General features: G+C 37.5%; 6 protein-coding genes across 8 annotated transcripts; 4 read left to right on the forward strand and 2 right to left on the reverse strand.

The window, feature by feature from the left end:
* The first annotated feature begins 210 nt into the window (after nucleotides 1–210).
* On the forward strand, nucleotides 211–1,528 carry LOC111605701 (hydroxyacylglutathione hydrolase, mitochondrial). 3 transcript variants are annotated; one of them, XM_023324379.2, is made up of 2 exons: nucleotides 211–303; nucleotides 643–1,528. In XM_023324379.2, exon 2 carries the CDS (start codon nucleotides 675–677, stop codon nucleotides 1,488–1,490), a length of 816 nt encoding a protein of 271 aa, XP_023180147.2. In that variant the 5' UTR covers nucleotides 211–303; nucleotides 643–674; the 3' UTR covers nucleotides 1,491–1,528. The 3 variants fall into 3 exon arrangements, with proteins under 3 accessions (XP_023180147.2, XP_023180144.2, XP_023180146.2); XM_023324376.2 differs by lacking the exon at nucleotides 211–303 and adding an exon at nucleotides 310–535; XM_023324378.2 differs by lacking the exon at nucleotides 211–303 and adding an exon at nucleotides 310–427.
* Nucleotides 1,529–1,640: 112 nt separating this feature from the next.
* LOC111605711 (peroxisomal membrane protein PEX16) lies at nucleotides 1,641–2,827 on the forward strand. Its single transcript, XM_023324397.2, has 2 exons — nucleotides 1,641–1,853; nucleotides 1,920–2,827. Exons 1-2 carry the CDS (start codon nucleotides 1,742–1,744, stop codon nucleotides 2,825–2,827), a joined length of 1,020 nt encoding a protein of 339 aa, XP_023180165.2. The 5' UTR covers nucleotides 1,641–1,741.
* A 290-nt stretch (nucleotides 2,828–3,117) lies between these two features.
* LOC111600920 (serine/threonine-protein kinase PITSLRE) lies at nucleotides 3,118–8,499 on the reverse strand. The gene is made up of 3 exons (XM_030225976.1): nucleotides 8,167–8,499; nucleotides 3,727–6,079; nucleotides 3,118–3,669 (listed from the first exon to the last, which is right to left on the reverse strand). The coding sequence occupies exons 1-3, from the start codon at nucleotides 8,229–8,231 to the stop codon at nucleotides 3,130–3,132; spliced, it is 2,958 nt and encodes a 985-aa protein (XP_030081836.1). The 5' UTR covers nucleotides 8,232–8,499; the 3' UTR covers nucleotides 3,118–3,129.
* Nucleotides 8,500–8,564: 65 nt separating this feature from the next.
* On the forward strand, nucleotides 8,565–9,552 carry LOC111598092 (distal membrane-arm assembly complex protein 2). Its single transcript, XM_023313142.2, has one exon. It carries the CDS (start codon nucleotides 8,653–8,655, stop codon nucleotides 9,499–9,501), a length of 849 nt encoding a protein of 282 aa, XP_023168910.2. The 5' UTR covers nucleotides 8,565–8,652; the 3' UTR covers nucleotides 9,502–9,552.
* On the reverse strand, nucleotides 9,527–10,060 carry LOC111598093 (coiled-coil-helix-coiled-coil-helix domain-containing protein 7). Its single transcript, XM_023313143.2, has 3 exons — nucleotides 9,858–10,060; nucleotides 9,711–9,809; nucleotides 9,527–9,652 (listed from the first exon to the last, which is right to left on the reverse strand). The coding sequence occupies exons 1-3, from the start codon at nucleotides 9,900–9,902 to the stop codon at nucleotides 9,542–9,544; spliced, it is 255 nt and encodes an 84-aa protein (XP_023168911.1). The 5' UTR covers nucleotides 9,903–10,060; the 3' UTR covers nucleotides 9,527–9,541.
* A 244-nt stretch (nucleotides 10,061–10,304) lies between these two features.
* Nucleotides 10,305–20,895, forward strand: LOC111598091 (carboxy-terminal domain RNA polymerase II polypeptide A small phosphatase 1). The gene is made up of 6 exons (XM_023313141.2): nucleotides 10,305–10,731; nucleotides 10,997–11,164; nucleotides 18,941–19,176; nucleotides 19,239–19,420; nucleotides 20,013–20,166; nucleotides 20,224–20,895. The coding sequence occupies exons 2-6, from the start codon at nucleotides 11,089–11,091 to the stop codon at nucleotides 20,581–20,583; spliced, it is 1,008 nt and encodes a 335-aa protein (XP_023168909.2). The 5' UTR covers nucleotides 10,305–10,731; nucleotides 10,997–11,088; the 3' UTR covers nucleotides 20,584–20,895.
* Nucleotides 20,896–24,490: the final 3,595 nt, after the last annotated feature.

Below are 24,490 nucleotides of genomic sequence, written 5' to 3' on the forward strand. Positions count from 1 at the left end.
TCATTAAGAGTTCGAGTCCAAAGTGCCTTAAATGTCAGTTGTCGAAATGTAATAGATTTTCACTCCAAAAAGCTCAATTTATCAACTAGTTACCTCCAATAATTCCTCATTTAAAAAAAACGCGCCAAATGAAAAAGTGATCGGGTGTCACTCCACCACAATCTTGCGTTTAACTAAAACTTATCGATAGTTGTACTATCGAACTTGTGAAGCTCGAAGGTGACAGCTGCTCGTAAGGAAAAAACTGATATATATATATACTATATCAAGCATTCCGGCACTTTTCTGGTGACAAATCTAACTGTAATTAAGCATCATTTTGTGCCTTAGATTATCGAACAAAAAGATTGTCAAAATTGAAGCGCATAAATGTTTTCGTCGGTCTGGAAAAACATTGAAACCCAATTGACTTCCTACTATTTTCGAGGTTTGTCCAAATTAGCTGCGAAACGACCTGCAGTTAATGCGTCCCCTGGTGCTGGTGCTGGATCGTTGAAACGGTTTCTGGTTGTCCCGTTATTGTGCCGCGTCAATTGTAATCTTTTTATGTCTTCTAATCTAATCTAACCTACATATATGTTTAATGTGCATGCCTTAACTTTAGTTGCAATAACTAAACTATATATATATTTTTTTCTGCAGTACAAAAGTTGAGGACAGTTGGGTTTAGGGGAATGCATAGCTCATTGGAAGATGTCATGCTGGACAGCATGCAGGTGAAAATCCTGCCTGCTCTACAGGATAATTATATGTATTTGATTGTGGATAGTAAGACGCAGGAGGCAGCGGTCGTAGATCCAGTGGATCCGGAGCTGGTCATCAAAACAGTAAAGGAGGCGAATGTCAAGCTAAACAAAGTTTTGACTACTCACCATCATTGGGATCATGCTGGCGGCAATGAGAGATTGGTTAAAATGTGGGATGGTGAACTGCAGGTGTATGGCGGTGACGAGCGTATTGGCGCAATGAATCGCAAAGTTTGCCAAGATGAAACTTTTACCATTGGCACCCTAAATGTGCGTTGCTTGTCAACTCCGTGTCACACCAGTGGCCATATTTGCTATCATGTGACGGCTGCGAATAGCAATGCAGCTGGTGCCGTTTTTACTGGCGACACACTTTTCCAAGGCGGCTGTGGTCGCTTCTTTGAAGGTACTCCGGAGGAAATGTATGATGCTTTGTGTGCCAAACTTTCGGCTTTGCCGGACGATACAAAGGTGTTTTGTGGACATGAGTATACGCTGCAGAACATGAATTTTGCTCGACATGTTGAGCCGGACAATAAAAATGTGCAGAATCGCATTGAATGGGCCAAGTTGCGCCGCGCAACCAAAGATCCAACAGTTCCGTCGACCATTGGCGAGGAAAAGTTGTGGAATCCATTTATGCGCGTGCATGAGTCTACCGTACAGGACCATGCAGGCATTAAGGCGAATCCCATTAGCACCATGGAAGCCTTGCGCAAGGAAAAGGATAATTTTAAGGCTTAAATTTTAAATTTATTAAACGTTGAAAGTCGTAAAGAGCATAAAGCAGAAGTTTTCTTGTAGGTAGAGCGCCAAAAGTGTTAAAGATATCGATATTAATTTTGATAGGTTAACGATAGCTTTTATTCGTATCGAAAAGTATTTGCTTCGGTGCGAATGGCACTGTTTTGTTGTATTTGCAGTGCAATAGAAGAAAACAACGCAGCGGCAATTGAGTTTGTTTGCTTTAGCAGCTACGTGTTTTTCTTTCTATAATGGACCATCTAAAAGGATTATTTAAGTCCTACGAGGCATGGGTGGCCAAAAATCCTGATGTGGTAGGCGACTTTGAGACAACGGCTAAATGGGTATCCTACTTTGTGGCAGGTAAAGTTTTCACAATGATAAGCAAACTGTTTTTATGGCTTGGTGATGCAATTCCGTTTTTATTAGGTCGTATATCGAACTCAAGTGTATTATCCGAATTCGTATACACCTTGTCCAATATACTGGTGTTCTACAACGATCGCATTATCGAAAAGGCACGTGGCGCCAACGAAAACGCCGTACTCCGGCTGCAGTCCGGCCTATGCTACCGTCTAAAGGTCACACTGACGACGCTTGAATATTGTGAAGTGTTTATCGAGATATCAGCGCGACGCATGTTTGGGCAAACGGGCAAATGGCTGGTGATAACGCTCATACAAGTGTTCAAGGCAGCGGGCCGGTTATTTTTACTCAAACATTCCACATCAGACATTATCACTTCACCGCCCATTGCAGCTTTAAACCGACGTGCGCTAAGCAAGCAGCGCAAATCCGAATCCGTAGCTGCAGACAGCGTGCCCCAATCGGAGCATTCCATAACGTTTCAGCTGAAACGATCCGGCCGCCTAATACGGAAAGTTGAGGGTGCTCCTCCCATACAATATCGTGATTTTAAGCTGCATGTGGACAGTGCGGATGCAGCGAAGACACAAATACCTCGCGAGCTGCTGCAAGCTGAGTATTTGTACATAGCCAAGCCGCTCATTCATTTGGCGGCCATGGGCTTGTTCGGTCAACGCAGCTGGAAGCAGTACATGATAGCGCTCTCTATTGATTTATATAGCGTACACATATATCGTCAGCAGCGACACCTGATGTCCAAGCAGCAGAAGTTGGAGCTAAGCAGACGCTGCATCAATCTTTTGTACTTCCTCGTACGTAGTCCATTTTACGATAACTACACTAAGTCGCGAATTGAACGAATTTTGGGCTTTGTGGCACAGCATGTGCCAATTGCCAAAGTGGTGGCCGGCCCTCTAAAGGAATACGTTCCACAGTGGCAGAACACCTACTTCTACCTGTGGTCCACTTGAGGCTATGTATGTAGCAAGTATTCCATATTAGGCTAAGACAAAGTTATTAATGGATAGATCAACAATTGGTGAAAGAGTTTGAAGAACTTTTCTTTAAATTTCTATCAATTCTGGTTTAAATGGTGATTATATATTGTGCGTTGTGTGATTGTATGGCTTTTAAATTATATTTGGAACAATATTTGTACACATACATTAAAACGATATCTTTTGTTTCCTCATTTTTCATCTTACACGCTAAACTATACATAACAATTATTCAAATTGGCTACGAATCTGTTGTACACACACACAAATCTGTCTCAGAACTTCAGACTGAAGCCAGGACCCATTGCCAGCTGCCGTTGCGTTAGACCCGCATTCAGCACAAATCCTGTGCTTGCCGCCGTTGCACCGCTCTTCTTATTACCAGTTATAATTCCGGAAGCGAGCTTAGCACCTGTTCCGCCGCCAGCTGTGGCCGTTGGCATGGGCTCATCACGGCCCAGCTGCTTGAATTGTGATCCACCGGATGGTGGTTTAGGAGATGATGCCTGTGCCTTGCGTGCGCCCAGCTCGCTCTTGGCTGGCCAAGTGGGAAACATGGATGGATCGATGGGTAGGGGTAGCTCCTTAAAGTAGCCGTGCTTAAGCGCCGCATCTGCAGTCAGTCTTTTTTTTGGATCATATGTGAGCAGGCCCTGTAGCAATCCAAGTCCCGCATCTGACGTTTTGTCCTGGAAATGTTTACGCAGCTGTGACACCGGATAATCCGTGAACTGTGAATTCTGGCTCAGCATATTCTTAACGGCTGGCAGCTCCGAGTACCCGGGCCAGACTTTTTCATTGGGTGTGCCGAGTTCCTAAAAGGAAAAGACAATTAGTAACAATCCTTAGAGTTCTAAACTATAGTATCTTACCTTAAAGATGCGATTAAGCTCATCGATTTCAGATTTGCCCGGAAAGAGCGGCGCCATTTGTAAAAATTCGGCAAAAATGCAGCCCACAGACCACACATCTATGGGAGTCGAGTATTCCGGCGAACAGAGCAACAGCTCTGGCGCTCGATACCAAAGCGTCACCACCAAGGAGGTATATTTCTTTAGGGGCGAACCATATTCGCGTGCCAAACCAAAATCACCCACCTTCAGTATGCCCTTGTGGGAGAGCAATAGATTGGAGGTCTTCAGGTCCCGATGCAGTATCCAATTGTCGTGTAAATGAGCGACCGCAAGCAGCAGCTGTTGGGCCAAGCATTTAACCTCGCCCGGAAAGAAGCTCTGCTTCCGCTGCTTCATTGTTTCCATCAGAGACTTTAGATCGTGCTCCACATAGTCCATAACAATAAATATCTTGTCCATGTTGGAGCCAACGACAATCTCACGCACCGTCACAATATTCGGATGCTGGCCCTTTAGAAGCGTATTGATCTCTCGCAGCGATGTTATGGGAAAGCCTTCCTTTTCCTTTTCCATTTTCAGACGCTTCAAGGCGACTATTTCGTTGGTACGTTTGTCTTTGGCGCGATAGACGACGCCGTAGGTGCCCTCCTCGATGCGATTGAGGCATTGAAACTCTTCTACCGAACGGCAGCCCTGTACGCCCGGATAATAATTAGGCAGTGGCACACCTTTGTCATCACATGGCGGCAAATCCTCAACAGGTGCCGCCTTTGTCAACTTCTCTGTAGTGCTGGACTCATTGTTGTCCAGCTGATGCGGTTGTTGCTGCTGCTGCTGCTGTGCCATACCACGCTCCTCGCTGCGCGTGCTACTGCTGCGTGAACGTTGCCGCCCCTCCGCGCTACTGGCCGGCGATCGGGAACGGGAGCGACTGCGACTACTGTGACTGTGACTGCTGTGACGACTTTTGCTGCTGGCTGCACTGCTATGACTATGCGCCGAGCTCTTGGAGCTGGCGGAGCGTGAACGAGGTCTTTGCTTCGGCGATTTGTAAAGAGCGCCCACACTCAGTGGACTATCAGGCAGTGGTACATCGTCATCATCATCCGGTTGGGTTTTTTTTCTCTTGTTTTTCTTGTGCGGCTGCTGTTCGTAGCTGCTCTCGGCACTTTCTTCTGAATCGCTGCCACTTTCATCGCTGCCACTATCTTCGCCTTCATCATCCTCATCGGAGTCACTTTCGTCGCTCTCTTCGCTGCCTTCTTCGGTTGGCTTCGTTTGACGTTTGTTCTCCTCGCCTGCCTGATGTTTGCTGCGCTTTCTATGCTCGTAATGAGCTTCTTCCAATTTCATTTTTTGCTTGCGCTTGACAGGATTAAGCCCGGCAGTAACACTGGCCGCCACAGCACTGGGACTAAGTGCATCGCTGTGCTCGTTGCGTTCACGTAGCAGTTGCTCCCGACGCGCTTCCAGCTCCTCGCGTGCGATTTGCTTACGCTTGCGATTTTCACGTTCGGCAGCCAAAATTTTCTCACGTCGTGCCAGCAGCTCTGGATCAGTGGAAACTGTGCGATGTTGTTGCACCGAATCGGCGACATCCTGGACTTCAGCACGTCTTTGTTGTTTGCTCCGATGATGTGGCTGCGGCACTGCTCCTGATTCGGGACTGTCCAGCAGCTCAATGACTTGACCGTGACGCAGCTTGTGACTGTGGCTGCTGTGCCGGGATTCTCGATCCTTGCGGCGACCATGTGAATGTTGTTGCTGTTCATAGTTCTCCTCTAGCTCATAGTCTTTCACATATTTGTGGCGCTTGCTGAGCAGCCGCGAGCGCAGATCCTGCTCCAAGCTCTCCGCATCTTTCGGCTGCTCGTAACCATGTTTGCTAGCACGACGTTGTGGCGGCGGCGGCAGCAATTGCTGTTCCACATCCACATAATCAACGTGTCTGCTGCTGTGGTAATATTCAGCACGTGCCCCAGCACGGGATAAGCTCATTAGCTGCTGCTGCTGGTGATGATGATGATGATGATGGACATAGCTCTGGGGAGGCGGCGGCAAGGGCAGCTGTTGCTGATATTGATAGGCATGGCTCAAATGATGCTTAGCCCGCTCGCTGCGATGCTGTTGATGGTGCTGATGATAACGCTGCTCTAAATCCTCTCGAGCTCCTCGATACTCGTAACGCTCCCTTTCACGTTCTCGCTCACGTTCGCGCTCGCGCTCCTCCAAGCTGTTTCGTTCCTTGTGGCGACGATCGCGTGAATGTTTCTTCTTTTCACGCCGCGAGCTGGCAGCATCTCGTCCTTGACTGCTTACAGCCTGTGGGGGTTGTATATAAAGAGCATCTGCATCGTGATCATCTTCGCCGCTAAAAGAAAAAAGACAGAAAGCATTTTACACAAACTTTGACGCCAATTGCAAAAAGTGTTGAAATTTTCGTAGTTTCCCGAAAGTGTGCGACCAGTTTCTGAATTGAAGGTGCCACGAGGCGCGCTCTGGCTTTGTTTCTTGTTGTCACTCTAGTTGTTGTTAACTGATGAGGTTGCAGTGCTTTGCTAGTCGTTGATTACATTTTACGTTGCCCGTCAGCTTCAAATCTCAAGGCCCCAATTATGGAAGAGCGTATTACTGCTTGAATATTGGGTGGAAATTGACAATAATCAAAGAAAAACAATAAACAACTTGCGGTGTAGTACATTAGCAAATAATACGAAGTTGTAGATGTGCATTAGTTGTATATATATACAGTGGAATCCTTGAATAATACTCATATTACAGATCTTACCTAAGAAACCTAAATAATTATTCAACAAATATAGTGTGGAACATCTTATTGAACATTTAAAAGTTAAGGAATATAGAGCAAGAACATTAAATGCATACTGCAGACATGTGAAATATATGTAGGTATAAATCGACATTATGAGTGATGCTAATAATAATAATAATGGCTAATAATACACTGTCTACTGATGAAATTATAATGCTAAAAGCACAGTGAAGTTTCTGATTTAAGAATATATTTGAATATCGTCCAAGTTTCATTGAAGTGGCTTAAGAATTCAAACCTTTTAACCATTTACTATATCCTCCATGAGTGGGTAAAGAGTTGAAGAAAGTAACATAATTCATATTAAATATTACATAATTACGAGTTATTCAAGATTCCACTGTCTTATGTACTTACCTGTCCAGCCAACCCCATTTGAATATTGGCAATTAGTTAACAAACAATTCCTTTGAGGCATTGAGTTGAATTTCCGATGGGCTGTAAAATGTAAACTTACGACTGCAAACTCTGCTAGAAATATACTTATATATATTTTTTTTTGGAAATGCGTGGGACAAAAGACAAAGATTTAGAGATCTATATATGTATAATAATGCGTATATAGATAACAGGACTTGGAAAGGCATTAGCATTGTTATTGAACAGAAAGTTGTATTCGATTTACCGCCAGACTTTAAGATCTTCACTCTCTCTCTCTCTGTCTTTGTGTCATTTAAAGGCTTTTGCTTGAGTCATTTCATATTGTGTTTGAGAAGGTGGCCGTATCCTGGGCCTGCTGTTCGCTGTGGATTTGCCATTTTACACACTTGAGCTGCTGGGCACACTTTAAATTTGAATTTCATTTCTTGCGTTCAGCTTTTATAATTATTTTGTATTTTTTGTATTTATATTGGTTTTTTATTTTAAGTTTAGTTTTAGTTGTTGGCCATCGCGCGCCTCGGTCATTTTGGGACAAGTACACACTTTTTGGCCTATTTGCAACGAAAAAACTCAAGTCAATTAAAAGGTACATAGGCAAAAATATGGTAATGTTGTCAATAAATTGGATTTTTTTTGGTTGTTATTATTTAACATTTGGTAGGCAGTATACGGGATGCAAATATGTACATTATATACTGTACATATAATAAGCAAGCGAAAAAAGGGATATGTCGGTGAGAGAAGGTTCACGATTGAGTGATCTACAGGTGTTGCGAACTGCGCTGTTTTTGTTTTCTGTATCTCCGTGCGTTTGTGACGTCAGAGCTTACAAGCTCAGCATAACATAAATTCTTTTTTGAGGTACATATTTGGTATCAAGTGTAAAAATTTTCTTTGTTTTGTTCGCACGCAGATAAACGGACTTGCACAATACGCCACCTCTTGATCAGTTAACCGTGGGGAGTTTTTTGGATGATTGTTATGTTTTACAGTTTCTCATTTTTTTGTTGTTCGTAAATAAACATCAGAAAATAACGCTTTCAAATAGAAAAATGGTTTAGTTGCCGCACTTAATACACAGCAGCTCCCACACACACACACATACACACACAGCAACACGCGCGCATGCATGTGAATGTATTCGTGTTTTGCGTGCGTGCGTGTGTGTATGCAGCAACAATTTGATGTGCTTTTCAATATATGTATACATATACATATGTATATTATGTATAAATTTTACACACCTGATATAGTGTCCATCGTTGGGGCTGCGCAGCTGACCATCTTCACTACCAGATGTATTAACCATATTGCGTTTTGATTTGCGTGTAGATATTAATTAGAAGACGCTGCGCCTTTGCCTCCGATTATAGATGCTGATTCACCAGCAAATTTCTCGCAGCCTATATGCAATCTTCTTGCACGCTTTATGCCAAAATGATTGGCGTGCACTTTCTGTACATTTATATGACCTTCAGCTCAGATTTCGGTGGAATTGTACAAGTTTTTTTTATTAAAAATGATTACAAACGTTTGCAATAGCACAAACGTTTTTTCACGCAGTCGGCCAGGGCTGCATAAGACAGGAAAAAATGGCGTCTGCTAGACGTTGCCACACTGTTTGAAAGTTAACATCCAGCTGTTCACTCAGCTGACTACGTTTAAGCAAATAGTTTTTCGGAATATTATTTTTGAATTGACTACAAAAAAAATTGTTAAATAATATAGTTATGTATTTGTCAGTGCGATTAAGAAAACTGCAGCCAGGTGCTCGCACTGTATATCGCTGTTTAAGTACATTACCTAACCACAAGTCTGAGGATGACGTGAGTGCAACTGTCAAAAGAGTTCGCCAGGAGCTCGCTCTAGATAAACAACAACTCAGTTGGAGAACTCCAATTGGAGATCGCCCGGAGGATTGGAATAGCAAGTTGAAACTTTTCGCTAACACGGAGCAAACTTCAGATTTTATTGTCATGATGCAGCGGCCTATCGATCTGAGCCCGAAGAACGTAAAGAAATGGTGGACAAAACGACAGGAACGCATCGAACGACATATGCAACAATTTGTGCCCGAACGTCATAAAATTCTCGGCCCCGAGTTGGCAGCGGCACATTTTGTACTTTATAGAGGGGGTGCAGCCAAGTTCTTGAATGACAAGCGATGGCATCGTGCCTCAGAGGATGGCGAATTCAATTTGCCAAATAAATTTGATGCTAGTTATAAACTCGAGGCTCTACGCTGCGATAACATGCAGTTGTACTACGAGGGATTAGAGAATCTACGCTGCTTGGAGCATCTTAAATTCCTATCCTTCCACAACGTAAAGCCAATCGATGACTGGTGTTTGGATCGAATTTCCGGTGGCGACTACCCACACCTGGAGGTACTGGATATATCCAATACTTCGATTACGAGTAGAGGATTAACCTGCCTCTATCGCTTGCCTCAGCTGAAGCTTCTCATTATCGATGATCCCAAGCAATCACTCGAAATGGAATTATCGGTTGCCATGCTGGAGCTCGCGATGCCGCCATTGAAAGTCGTGTCCGCTGACAGTATACATGGCAACATTTAACTTTGTTAAAATATACATTTTATCATTTGTTATTTATATATCACAATTTTGGTTTGCTTTTCATGTAATCAGCCTTTATATCCGCTCGCTCTTCCACTGGAGGTAAATAGGGTACGATTCCTTGAGCTCTGCGGTCGGCGCGTATTTTGTTCTAAAGAGAATCTCATTAGTTCCAGCTGCTCAAGATATGACCTGATTTCACGACTTACCCAAAACTCTTTACAATTATTGTAATTAACGAAGTAGACTTCGCATTTATCCCGGTCAAAATTGTTTTTATTTAGGCATTTGAATGACAGTTCCTGCTCCTGTAATTATAATTGTTTATATATGCTTATACCACTTTACCAGTTTACCTTTAAACAGGGATTATCGCGCTCAGCATTGAGATTGCGCGGCATGTTTTAATTGATTTTGATAGTATTATATAAATATAAATTTGTTTTTCTGGCCGGTTGACAGCCACAAACTAGTTCCCCAAAAATAATTCGGACTACGTACAGTGGAACTGAGCTACCGAGTACTGTTCATTTAGTTTTATAATCAAGTAATTTTAGTAATGTTCACAACATTGCTGATTTATATCAATGGCTTAATGAAGTTATATATTTCTAAGCGGCATTAAATAATTTGAAAAGTTGAAAAGTCCGTGATCGTCACACTGTTAGTAAATAATTTTAACGATATTCAGCTATTGCAGCCCTAGTCGCTGTTAATAACATTTCATTTACATTTTACTGTGCCTGGCAACTCTTTGCATAGTTTCACTCGCTTATGGTGACAACACTTAAAGCCAGTCTTGCTACACTTTTTTCGATGAGCACACGCTTTGTTTTTTTGCGCGGAGTTTTGAATACAATTAATGTTAAATAATTAATGAATACTCAAAATGAGTGCGATATCGAAATAAACTACCATAACGATAGAAAACAATTGAAAAAATCGAAGCAAATATCAGTGTTTGTGTGCGGTATAGATGAATGTGTGTGTGAGTGTTGTGTGTTTGAGTTTGTTTGTGTGTGTCGAGTGAGTGCGTTATAAATAAAACGCCAAGAAGCTGCGTGCAAAAAGTAGACGCCAAGAAAAATAAAGAATGTGCCCAAACAACAGTGCAAGAAAAGAAACTGTTTTTATGCTAAATTTCGTTGTATTTTTAATACATTTCTAATTAATTTTTTTAATAAAGTAACGAAAGGCGAAAGTGCATTTTTACATGTAACGCTGCAAAAGGTGAATATCGCGAGGGAAAATCATTTGCATTCTGCGACGACGAAACCAACGAATGAGGCTGTCAAAGCGTAATTGTAAAATTCCACTGTCTGGCACAGGCAACAGTCGCGGTCGACGTCGCAGTCTGCGTTACACACACACATGCATGCATGCATATGTGTATATAAATGTGTGTTTCTATATAAAGAAAACATGAAGTTTTCTAAGGAAAATGTGTGCAAAAAATATGTATTAATATAATGTGTATGTGTATTATTTTGTGCAGCTAAATTTACAAATAAACATTTCTGAAACTTCGACCTGTAGACTTTATTTGGATTAAAGGAGAGGAGTGTTCAACTTGCAACACGCTGTGTAATGGATGCAACATCAATAATAACACAAGTTTCCCGCGATGATGAACAATTGAATGTCTATCCAAGCGACAAAGGAGGTAAGAGATAACAACTTTACAACTATACGCAAACACACACACGCTTAAACTATAAAAGTATGAGAGTCCAATGAGTCATGCGACAGCCCAAACGGCGTCACAACAAAGACGAAATAAAAATACTTAAAGGACAAGTGGCCACCCTTCTGACCTTAGCAATTATTGAAGCTCCCACCCCAAACCAGCTTACTTCGATAGCTATTATATTGCTCTCACTCTCTCGCACACAGAACGTTCGTGTGCAAGTGTGCCTGTTTGTTTGTATGTTTGTGCGCAGCTGTTTTCTTGCCTATTGTGAATGATCTAACCACTTGCTAGCTTCTGACGTCGCAACTTGCAACTCTCAAAGCGCCACCTGTAATCAACTGTGACGTCATACATTTACCAAGTGCACGCGAACAGCAACAATCAGCGGCAGAACAAATTGCAAATTGCGATACATTAACTGCCTTTGCATGTCCTACCAATCGTGATGGTGGTAAAGAGAGACAGAGTGAGAGGATAACAGAAAAACAATTGAAACCGCAATTAAATTGCACACTATTCGCAATAAAGATAAGAAGTGCGAGAGGAAGAGGGCGAAACCGGTATTGGCTAGTTTTCGTGAAAACAAACAAACAAAGCAACAGACGATTAACAAAGCGTAGCTTACAAAAAAAAAAGCTTGAATGAAAACTGCAGAGAGCGCGTTTTTGTCTAGAGAAAGAGAGCGAAAAGTAAAAAAAAAAGTTGCATACTCGCACATATGAATGTATGCATATATGTTTGCTTTCAGTTATATATAAGCGTCCGTATGTATGTGTACTTATACGTATATAAGCTCGAACATGTGTGTGTGTATGTGTAAGTGTGCTTTTATATTACTTTTTATTTCTGCTGCAACGGCAGAGCAGCGCACAAAGTTCGAGGCGGGGCCCCGGCGAGACGAGTCAAGACGTGCGCCTTAAAGTAACAACAAAATTTAATCTAATCTGCGGTCGCAAAAAAACAGACGACAACTATGCTTTACACAGTATATAAATATATGTATATATATAAATATATACATATTTATATTGATATATATTTATATATGTGTATATAAGACACATACATTTATGTATGTGTATAACATGTTGCGGTTAGGTGCTAATTGACATCTCTCGTTTCTTGCTTAATAAGTTAGCTCGTTTTGTTTTTGAGTCGTTTTTGACAGTGCTGCCAAGTCAGCTTAAACTGAAACTCAAATATTTATCATTAATGGAACACACTTCCGTGTGCATATACAGATATGTTGTGTGTTTGTGTGTGTGTATCGTAGGCCTTTTCTTCACTCTTTCGACTTGTTGAGCTTTGTGACAATAAGAGATACGGCGACGTCATCAATGCTACACAGCTGTCTCTGAGTACGTTTCTGCTACGTTTCTTGTTATTTGGCTTGTGTGGGTGTGAGAAGAGTGCAGAGCATTAGAACCGGCAACAGATGAAATAAGTTGTTGCTTTTTTTGTTCTTATTTTTTTATACTTTTTTGTTAGTGTGGGTGCCGCCTAAGTGCTTAAATATTTATATAAATACACACACACACATACAGACATGTGTACAAATATATATATATATATTTCGTTTTTATGGGCAAACACTCTAGTATCTCATTTCTCGCTGTAGCTCTGGGATTGTCTGTGATTTTCAATTTCCCAAGGTCTTCCAAGCAAATGACTTACGCACGTGCACACACATACACGCATATACACCTTCATACAGCAGCAAAAGCTTATTTTGCCCTTTCGAAATTAAATAAATCATTCCTATTATATATATATATAACATGTTTGTCAAGGCAAAGGTGTTAATACAAAGTTAACAAAACGTATATTTTTAATTAAATTTTTAATAGATAACGAATAATTATTATAATTAAGCTATTGCGAATTTTATATTATATTTCTACATTAACGCAAATATTTCGTATGCCTTCTCTTGAACGTGTGTATGTGTGTGTGAGATAGGGAGAGCGTGCGAGAGGCAGAGCTTGAGTGTGCAATGGAATTATGGGTAGCACTGTTTGCAATATCTGGCTTAATAGTTAGGCCAAACAACTGTTTATGTAAACAAAGCAATGAATTGCTAACAGTTGTGCCCAGCAAAAAGTCAACAATTAAATATTTAGTTGACTATTAAAAAAAAACAGTAAAAATAAAATAAAAATGAACAGATCAACACTGCACTGAAGTTTCGACACTCTTAAAATATGAGTGCAAATAGTGCTATAAAAATAATATTTATATTTTACTGTATCATAAATTAGAGATGGAGCTTGATAAAGAGGCAAAATTTTGGGACTAATATCAGGAAATAATATCAAATTAATATAAATAATAAAGTATATATATATTAAGTTAATATAAATCAAAATAATAATATAAAAAAATTAAATATTAAATTAATATAATTAAAATAAAATAATATAAAACAAATATAAATACAAAAAATTAAATAATATTCAAAATATATAAAAACATGACAAATTTTAAATAATATTATTTTAATTGTTTAATAATATTAAATCGATTTCATATAAATTGTAAAACACTTTAATAGGTAGCAAAAAAAATATATATATACATTCGCATACATTTTTTTTCAATGCAAAGTGCAAACTAATTAGTAAAATATTTTCGCTGCTTGTTGAGCATTTTCTTTCATTGAAATAAGTTGTATATATATATGTATTGCTATAGTTATTAAAAAGAAATATTATGTATAAACAAATATTTGTACAGATCTTGGATATACATATGTGCATACATAACTATAGCCATGAGCAGAATATATGCTGTGCAAAAAAAGAAGAGAAATATTTTGATGGCCTCAGTAGCAACACATTTCCTATATAGATACGGGTATCTATCTATATCTATATATACACTTTGATGGATGTATGTATATACAGCTGAAAAAGCAATAATTAATTTATTTTTGGCGCTTTGGCTAGATCCATTCAACAGCCGAATAAAAGAAACTGTAGTGGAATACTATCTAGTTAAAGGGGAGTGGCGGAGAGGCGGTAAGGGGGCAGGCTGTGGTTCATTGACCTTTTGCGTGGGGGGATTTGTTAATTCCAACCCCCAAAAAGCCGACATCTTTGTGTGCAAATGCAACAAAAGGGTCGCCAGCATGCAGCTTCCCCTGAGAGTCGACCTCCAAGCTGACCGCCCGCTCTCTCGCGTATTTTATTTGTGACAGGTGTGCAAACATCACGTGCAAAAGTAAAAATGAAAAGAAACTGTTTACAGGTCGCCAACACATTTGCAGCCAAACGAGAAATATGCTGAAGGTCGAGCCGTTCAACATTTAAGGCCAGCGCGAAAAAGAACTGGAAAATGATATCATATGTATGAACAGAAGATAACAAACATTGTGAACGCGATTAGATAAGGCGCACAAATGTTTAAAGTTGGGGCGTGCTCGCTGCCCCTCTCTCTCCATCTCTCTCTCTGTAGCTGTTATATGACTTTAATTCATTTTTGCTTTTATATTTGACTTTAAATTAATTATCAAAATACACACTTGCCCCACACATATCTCTATATCTCTATGTTCATATCTCTCTCTCTATCATATATATAAAATATAATTAATAATGAAGAAAACAAAAGAAAAGCTTGTCATTTTCAGTGTCATTCGGCTTTAAATGCGAAAATATATTTCCCAATTGACGCGTAAGGTCGTTTAACAGTCTGCTGCGGATTTCGGATATCAGATTAACATAAATGAATGCACTCCAAATACTCTGTACAAATTGCATATAGATTAAAACATTAGCATAGCAGAAGCAGATGGAGACATTGGCGAGTATAAAAAACTAAGAGACAAATTGATTTTTTATATAAATCTATAGAGTATCTGTGAGCTGAGCATGCTCGCCCTAATCACTTTTTTTCATGTTTGTTACATAAATTTCAATTTATTTAATTCTATGCACGAGCTAAAAAAAAGCTTACAGCTGCAGACAGCTGCTGAAAACATGTACATAAGTAGAACAAAACTGAAAATAATTACAAAATAGTTGTGCAAAAGCTTAGACCAGCTTATCAGATGCGCATAGAAAGGCGCAGAGTAAGATTAACAGAGGCAAGGAGAGTTTAAACTAAAGAGAACATAGAGAATATAAATTGATTAAAAATAATATAAATATTTATATAAATGATCGCCATGAAAATCGCATAGAAGAGCGGTTTTTTTTTTAAATAAATATAAGTCAACTGCATAATACTCGTTCATTGTCAAGCAGTTAAATCATTTTTGCTAAATGTCAAGAACTTAACTGACATAAATATATAGGCGTAGATATATTTATTATTTATTTGTTCTCTTACCACATTTCTAGTCTCTATCACCTCTAAAATTATCATTTATGTTAGATCAGATATAGAACTCGTCTTTAGCTTCAATAGCGTCGATATGGTTTGTCTTCAAGCGAACACACAGCAAGAGAAACATGCCACAAAGCCAATATACTCTTTTGACTTCTTGAGCGAGCATAAAAAGAAAAATAAAAGCACATTTTGTTAGCTTCAAGAATTTTCATTACGCTTAAGAATATAAAGATATATGATATATGATCATGTATGGTATAATATATATAATTATGATTATATAAAATGAGTCCAACCTTCCTGCAGTCGTTTAGCGTGCACATAAAATATAAATAATTTAATTCTCTATATTAACATTTTCTCTTATTTTTTTAAAGAGCTTTTTTTTGTATATGGAACCACTTAAAGCGAGAGTTATGAAAAAAGTAAAAAAAAAAAAAAAAATAAAAGCAGTCAAAGACACGGAATTCGTGACAAGTATTTCACATTTAATGTACCCACTCAGCGATTTGAATCTTATTTATTTCATCTGGCGATTATTGCGTTCGGCTGAGTGCCAAATTTGGAATCTATTTAAAACTGATGGACAAATTGCGCTCATAAAGTGGAGCTATAAATGTGCCATAATAAAAATAAATAAAGATGGAAAAAAGTCAAGCCTACGCACAGCCTGTAAAGTCAATAATTCAATTTAAAGCCTTAAAAATAGGACAAAAGCCTGATAAGGGATGTAGCCAGGGTTGGTCAGAGGGGACTTGGGACTTGGGACTTGGGAGTTGCGACTTGGGGGTTAGGCGCTGCTTGAGTGCGCAGCTAAAACGCCCCTTGCCATGGGCGTGCGCATCAGTCAAGAGCAGAGCCCACAGACCTAAATATAGATATATGGGGATATACTTGGAGCTGCACATACACACACAAATCTATGTGTCTGTGTGTGTGCCAGCCTATCAATAGGTATACGAAATTGTTGCTCTCGTCTGCTCAACAAGTAGGCGACAAATTGACAACGTTTCGCGCCGTCCTTTTTATGTGAAGTTATGTTAAAATATGTTTTTTTAAGTGCGGGGCGTTTCACCTTTCACCTGGCTAATAGAAACAGGTGTATGTGTGCGTGCCTCTAAAATGCTCGCAGCTCTTTGTTGTGTAGTTAGTCTGGGCTTTCATTATGCTGTCGACGCTCGCTCATCAAATATTCAGGTACAGTTGCACTTCACAATGTCGGCCCCTTTTGTAAAAGGGGTGGGGCAGATGGCGGGGGGATTGCTAATGGTGCTCAGCTTTTCGCTAGCTAACGGTTCAATGAACTAAGCGCGCGTCTTAGTGTCTAGCTTAGCTGTTGCAGTCCTTGCTTGCAACGTGCCACATGCCACATGCCACATGCGCTTGATGCATGTTGGGCTTTGCAACAGCTCGAGTGCTGTTTGAAACACATTTTCTTTGTGCCACACAACTAGAAGAGGAAGAAGTAGCAGAAGTAGTCGAAGTAGCAGCGACAACTGCAGTTGACTTTGCTTAGGGACGGTGCCACCGCACCTGAGGCGCTAACCATTTGGGGCTTAAAGGTCAATCGGCGACCTTCTTAGCTGTGCGTGTCTCTCGAGCCCGTCTATATATGAGAGTGTGTGTGCGTGTCTGTCTGTGTGTGTGTGTGTGTGTGTTCGTGTCTGTGTATGCAATTATAGCAATAGCATTTTCCATCGATTAAACGCATGCACGTATGCTTAAGTTGCGACTATATAAACAGCCACTTGCTCCCCCTCGGTAGACCCCGCAATACCGCAATACCCTCGCCACATATGTCGCAGTGGGTTTTTCCTTTTTGCCACATATAAATTTCATTTCATTTCATTTGAGTTTTCTATTTTAAGACAACGAACCATTTACATGCTGATTTCTTTATCTATATGCATATATACTTTTCATTTTATGCATATATTTGTGTATATATCTTATAGGCCACATTAATTGGTCGATCAAGTTGTTAGGCGAAACCTTGGGCGACTTTTTAGCAAGGTTTAAATATAGCTTCAGACAGAGACAAATTGCCAAATAAAGGGGCGTACTTGAGAAACTGAGTATAACAGTAACTGTAATATGTGTAGCACAGATTAAATGTAGTTGCTATATGTATATTACAGATGTATAACAGATTAACTGTAACTGTTATATGTATATTACAGATGTATAACAGATTAACTGTAACTGTTATATGTATATTACAGATGTATAACAGATTAACTGTAACTGTTATATGTATAGCATAGATTATTTGCAACTGTTATATGTATATTACAGATGTATAACAGATTAACTGTAACTGTTATATGTATATTACAGATGTATAACAGATTAACTGTAACTGTTATATGTATATTACAGATGTATAACAGATTTACTTTAACTGTTATATATATGCCACAGATGTAGCACAGATTAATTGTAACTGTTATATATATAACACATATGTAGCACAGATTAGCTGTAAGTATTATATGTATAGCACAGGTGTAGCAAAGTTAACCAGAAGCCAAGGCAAAGCAAAAGCTAATCATATTACCTGTGTGATAAGTCGTAACCCTCCGAATAGCTTAAATAATACTTTTAAGATTTATTTATGGTGCAATTCCAGTATAATCTTGTTTATATGATCTTTAGGTTAAGTTCTCTGTTTTTGTATATAAAAAAATAACTTTTTCACTTAGCTAATTTCGCTTGGTATTATAGAACAAATATAATCAAGGCTTAAGTTTCAGTCCAATTGAAAGCTCTTAGCTCGATGCATTCTTTTTAAATGGGGCTCAAGATAGAGCCCAATATTTTAACCTCAATTCGTCAGATTTCTTTATCTTTAGAAAAACTATCTTTCTTCTTACCTCTGAAAAGGCAATTTATAATAATATAATATATAATATAATATATAAAATATTTTATGAACACTAAAAATAATAATTAAGTCTAAAATCCTTTTCTTTAATAAGTTACGATGCATTTGCCAGTCATATATGCGCTGTTTGATCTTTTAATTCTCTACAACAATTTTTACTCTCAATTGAATTGACGAATTCATTCAATAATTTATAAATCTCAATCTCGTTTAGTCAGCCTCTAGCCGCAAAGTGTGAGCTTTGCTTGAATCAAAACATTGAGTAAATGCAAGGCTGATTTGTCAGCGTATTAAAAACGTGCCAGAGTGTGATATAGTGTGTATATATATACGTGAGTATATCATACATAACATATAGAATATAAAGATAAAGTGGTTTTTTGAGTGAGCTAAAGGTAGGCGACAGAGAGATATATGGAAAGAGCGCACATACAGACACTAAAAGCAGCCCAACTAATAATTATATAAATTCTCTGTGCTGAACCATATATCTTTGATCTATTTTAATGAATTCTCCCAAACCTTTTCACTTTCAGAGGATGTGGATCGTTTGAAGCCACAAAAACGAGGAATTCTACAGTCTTTACTCTGCTGCTGGCGACGAAATCGAACGAAAACAAATCAGAATGGCACACAGATCGATGGTTCCACGACACCGCCGCCCCTACCGGACCAACAAAGGTACCTACTACCTCAAATTAGGCACTCCGATATGCATAGAAAGTGCATGGTCATCGACTTGGACGAAACTCTAGTGCACAGTAGTTTTAAGGTAAGCTAGAGGAAGTCAATCTCATGTTGAACTACTTATATATCGTGCATTCTCGTTTATAGCCTATACCTAATGCCGATTTCATAGTACCAGTGGAAATCGATGGCACCATACATCAGGTTTATGTGCTGAAGCGACCCCATGTCGATGAATTTCTACAAAAGATGGGTGAACTGTACGAGTGCGTTTTGTTTACAGCCTCACTAGCCAAATATGCAGATCCCGTTGCCGATCTGCTAGATAAGTAAGTAATAAGGAGCTTCAAACTATATATTATAATAATACTAAAGATATTTGGAAAATGGGCTTACGAAAAAGTAACGCTTATATATTAAATATAGCTAACATTAGAGTCGTCCCGTAGGACTATGAATCCCCTCAATCTGTTATACAGCCAGAGGCATGGCTTTATGACCTTGATATCGTATAACTAGTCAAGTATATATGACAAGTTCTAAGACCACTAGAATTTCTGATTTGTAATCGCCCCAAATGGCAAGTTTCTACAGATAAAACCTATATACCCTGCGTGATAGAAACAGTCAGAAAGATATGAAATTGTAGAGCTTTGCAAAGACCGCAATTAAAGTGACTTTGGCGGCTCGGATAACGATCTACTAAAAATCAAGATAATACCGAACGAAACTGTGGTTGAAGTTGATAAGAAAACATAGAAATGCAAGCGTCAAGAATAGAAAAGAAACGAATTCCCTATTTAAAGACAAGTTTATGAACATAATAAATAGTACATAAAATAATATTTATTTATATATATATTAAGATATATTAACAAGTAAACAGACTTTGGAACTAATCGAATTTATTTGCTCTTGCAGATGGAATGTGTTTCGTGCAAGACTGTTTAGGGAATCATGCGTTTATTACAGGGGTAATTACATTAAGGATCTGAATCGTTTGGGTAGGGATTTACAGAAGATTGTCATTGTTGATAACTCGCCGGCCAGCTATATCTTTCATCCCGATAATGCGGTAAGTCTGCATAGTGTATAGCAAATTGAGTAGCTTTACTAAATGATTCTATTTTAGGTGCCCGTCAAGTCCTGGTTCGACGATGTCACCGACTCTGAACTGCGCGAGCTGATACCGCTCTTTGAGAAGCTAAGCAAAGTTGATTCCGTCTATTCGGTGCTCTGCAATTCAAACCAGCCGCTGAACAATCAAACAAGCCAGCAGCATGAGCTGCAGCAGGTGCCACAGCAGCAGCAGCAACAGACCATCTCTGCCACAACAGTTATTACACAGGCGAGCACACTGTCTGCACCGACCATGCTGAGTGCCGCACAACAGCAGCAACAGCAAACGCAGCAACAGCAGCAGCAACAACAGCAGCTGCAGCAGCTATCGAGTCCGCCCAGCCCACAGAGCGAGCTGCTGCAGAAGACGTAACATCAGTGGGAATTAATGTTTATAAATATATGATAAAGTTTATACATATTATGAGACCAAGCAAAAGCTAACAAGCAAAAAGCCTGCAAAAAAAAAATCAAGAAAAACAATACATAACCACGTGCCGACACACACACACACACACACGCACACAGACACAATAGAAAGATTTCTACATTTCTAAATATATATACATATACAAAAAATCCTTTTTATGGCATTGCTAACCCTTTTCTAGGCTAAGCTCAAGTTTTTATTTTTTAAAACTATTTACAATGCACATTTGTTATTTATTTTAATTTTTTAATTATATTTTGTTTTGGTTCTTTGCTTTGTTATTTGTTTTTTACATATGTGTGTGCGTGTGTAAAATTTTATAAGCAAAACAAAAAGCAAAGTTAGGCCACGCTTACCCAATCTACTGGGTATTTCCCCCACTTCTAATCTTTATATATATACATAAATATCTATGTATAACTAATAATCATTGAACTTTTATATACACCATATATATATATATATATATATATATATATATATATACATTCATATTTTAAGTGCGCGTATTTAACAAACAAAACAAAAAGGGACAAAACTAAGCAAGCTAAACAGATCTAATGCAAAACAAAAGAGAAAAAAAGAATAACTATACATATGGGCAGAGAGATAAAATCAAATTCAAAATAGCATATATTTATATATATTTTTTATTAAAGAGAAAATTAAAAAAAGCAAAAAAAAAAACTACTTAAAGCAAATGCAAAAATAATTTACGTGTATTACAAAAAAAATTTATGTATACACAACTTATATATATATATATATATATATATATATAAAAGCATAGACTAAGCATCTGTATACACACTTTGCTTAAGCTTAAGGCATGTATAAAATATTTCGTAAATTTATGAACACGTTTGTGCGAGTGTTTCGATTTCGTGATCACGCATACAGAAAGCTTGGCATAAACGTAATTTTATTTTGTAAAACATGCACAACAAGGGCAAACCAGCGCACAGGCTGCAGTTAATGAAAATTTGTATACTAAATCAAAGAAAATTAAAGTTGAAGCGTTTGCCACTTGTTGCGGCATCCAAAGTCTGCGGCATGCACGCAGTTAGCTGCGAAAATCTGCGTTTATACGTTGCACAATATCATGATATGCTTGCATTCGCAATACACTTCAAAGCACAATGAAAGGTTTCTCACATTATCAAAAACAAAACAAAATTCAAGCACAAAACATATCCATCAGCTTCAAAGACTCCACTACAGACCGTGTTTAGGGTATCTAACAAAATATTTGTGAGCCAAGTTCCTCGAATCACACAAAACAAAAGCCAAAACAAATTGAGCTATTTGATATTGGTTGGCGTATGAATGCAGCTTTTCACAGATTTCGTTTTAAGGCTTTCTATACACTTAAACATTTATATATATATATATATATATATATATATATATATATATATATATATATATATATATATATATACCTATATATTATTTGCTTTTCCTTTATCAAGTGCGCTTATGAAACGCATTGCAATATTTCGTTCTACTACTGCGAACTAAACCTTATTTCTAACTTGAACTTTCTAACGTGCCGTGCGTTAACTTTTCGTGTTCACTGTGTAGGTAATTGATGATAACATTTCCGACCAAATGAGAGCTAACGGCATATTATATACATGTATATCTACGTATAACACTTATATTCAAGCTCAAGCTGGCTACGCCGCAACCCACCTAAATATCAAATATATATAATTATAATTATATATAGATGCGACTATAAACCGTTAACAGATGAAAAAAGACCCACACAAAAACATATATATCGAACACCGACCAGTGCCGACGCGGCTTTCCGATCGTACGACTTCAGTCTCCACATACACACACACATGCATACACTCTAATTCTCAACTAGTTTTTGCAAACACATTTCTAGTGCGTAAGCTTTTATATAATTTTAACAGACAAAAAAAACAAATATTCAGCACGTTGTAAACGCGCATTAATTCTCATCATATAATTTGCATGGAAGCAAGTAAATTGACCACTTAAAAAAGCAAAAAGCAACACGCAAATCAAATATTTCATAATATTGTATATCATTTACACCTGCTGCTAAAAAAAAAACAACAACAAATTGTAATTAACATTAGCAAACTAATCACAAGCGAAATTTAAGTATAAAATGCGATATAAATAAAAGTAATGCATAAATATATATACATATATATATATATTTAAAGCTGGTTTACACTTAACAAAAACAACAACAAAAGTGAATAATAATTATTAAAAATATATATATAAAAAACTTAATTTATCATGAAGTAAACAAATAAAACTCTATTTTTAAAACGAGCCTATAAATAAATGTAACGCATAATTGTCGAGAAAAAAATGAATGGAAAAAAACTGCAACATCAAAACCAATTTAAATCTACAAAATATTATGTCATCAAAAAATAAAACAACAAAAAAACAACAAAAACAAAAACATTAAAACCCAAAAAAAACAACAAAATTGTATATTTATTGAACTGTTTTTTATAGATTTTTTTAAAGACTTTCTGCATGCCTGAGCGGAACAAAAAATACAGCTGGACTATAATGCTCAGAGCACATGATGATGAAATCGATTTGACAAAGTTATGGCACCTCGGGAAGCTTTACAAGTCATAAAATGGTTGAAATTTAAATTTGGACTTCAGAATATTGACAACGATTGAATTTCAAGATTGTGAGAAGATATCTCTGGTGAAAAAGGTTAAAGCTAGAGTATGAATTCACAACTTAAAGAATTTAATGTCGTTTACGAAAATCAATTAAGTTCTGAGAACGTTAAAGAAGATTGGTAAAGGAACTTTGGAATTTTACGCTTCTTGTGTTCGCTTTCTTTAGAATTCAACTTAAAAAGTTTTATTGCTGAATTTAATTTCGATTTAAGTCAAGTTAAGTCCCCTTCCAAGACAAAAATTTGCATTCTTAAAGTAAAATCAAACAAAGGACAATTCGTTTCTTTTGTTCATTTTGGAATTTGGAATAAAGTTCTATTTATTATTTAAATTTTAACGCACATTGTTACATTACACCTCGCATTGTATTTCATTTCATTTCATTTCATTCTACATACTATTTAATACACATATTTTGTCTTGAACTTAGTGGCTAAACTAAAGACATAGGCAAATTGATGTTGGTTTTATTATTATTTGGTTTTCGATTAAGTTTGTTTTAGAGTTGATCGCCTTGTTTGAAGTCATTTATTACATAATGCTTTGTAGTCTTTTTTAAAAGCGTTTTTTTTACACGTTTCTTTCGTCTAACAATGCAAGCAAAAGAATTATAAAAAAATCGTTTAACAAATAACTTTTTGTAGCAAACCGCAGAGTGAAAGTTTCTGTTCTATCTTCTGTATAATCTTAAATACAAAATACATCGAAAATTGTGTTTTTTTTTAATTATTACATACATAAATATTTATTATTTAGTTGAAATTGTTCATTAGGTGATGCTCATACACACATACATACATATATATATATATATATATATATGTATATATATCTATATGCAATTTGTTAATTAAATTTAAATGCATTTAAGTAACGTGTTACAATCTTTATATATATATATATATATATATATATATATATATATATATATATATATATATATATATATATATATATATATATATATATATATATATATATATAATTTTTTTAGCTACGTGTCGTGGTTTGTTTCTGAAGTTTGTTTTCAGGTTGTTGGACTTTAAGAAATTCCTTCATTTGATACTTGATCGTAGGTGTACATAATTTCATAACTATATGTATATAATATGTATATATCTTTTTTTATATATATATATATAAATATGTATATT

This window comes from Drosophila hydei, unplaced genomic scaffold, assembly GCF_003285905.1.
Source record: "Drosophila hydei strain 15085-1641.00,03,60 unplaced genomic scaffold, DhydRS2 tig00000001-arrow-pilon, whole genome shotgun sequence".
In the NCBI taxonomy this organism is placed as follows: domain Eukaryota; kingdom Metazoa; phylum Arthropoda; class Insecta; order Diptera; family Drosophilidae; genus Drosophila; species Drosophila hydei.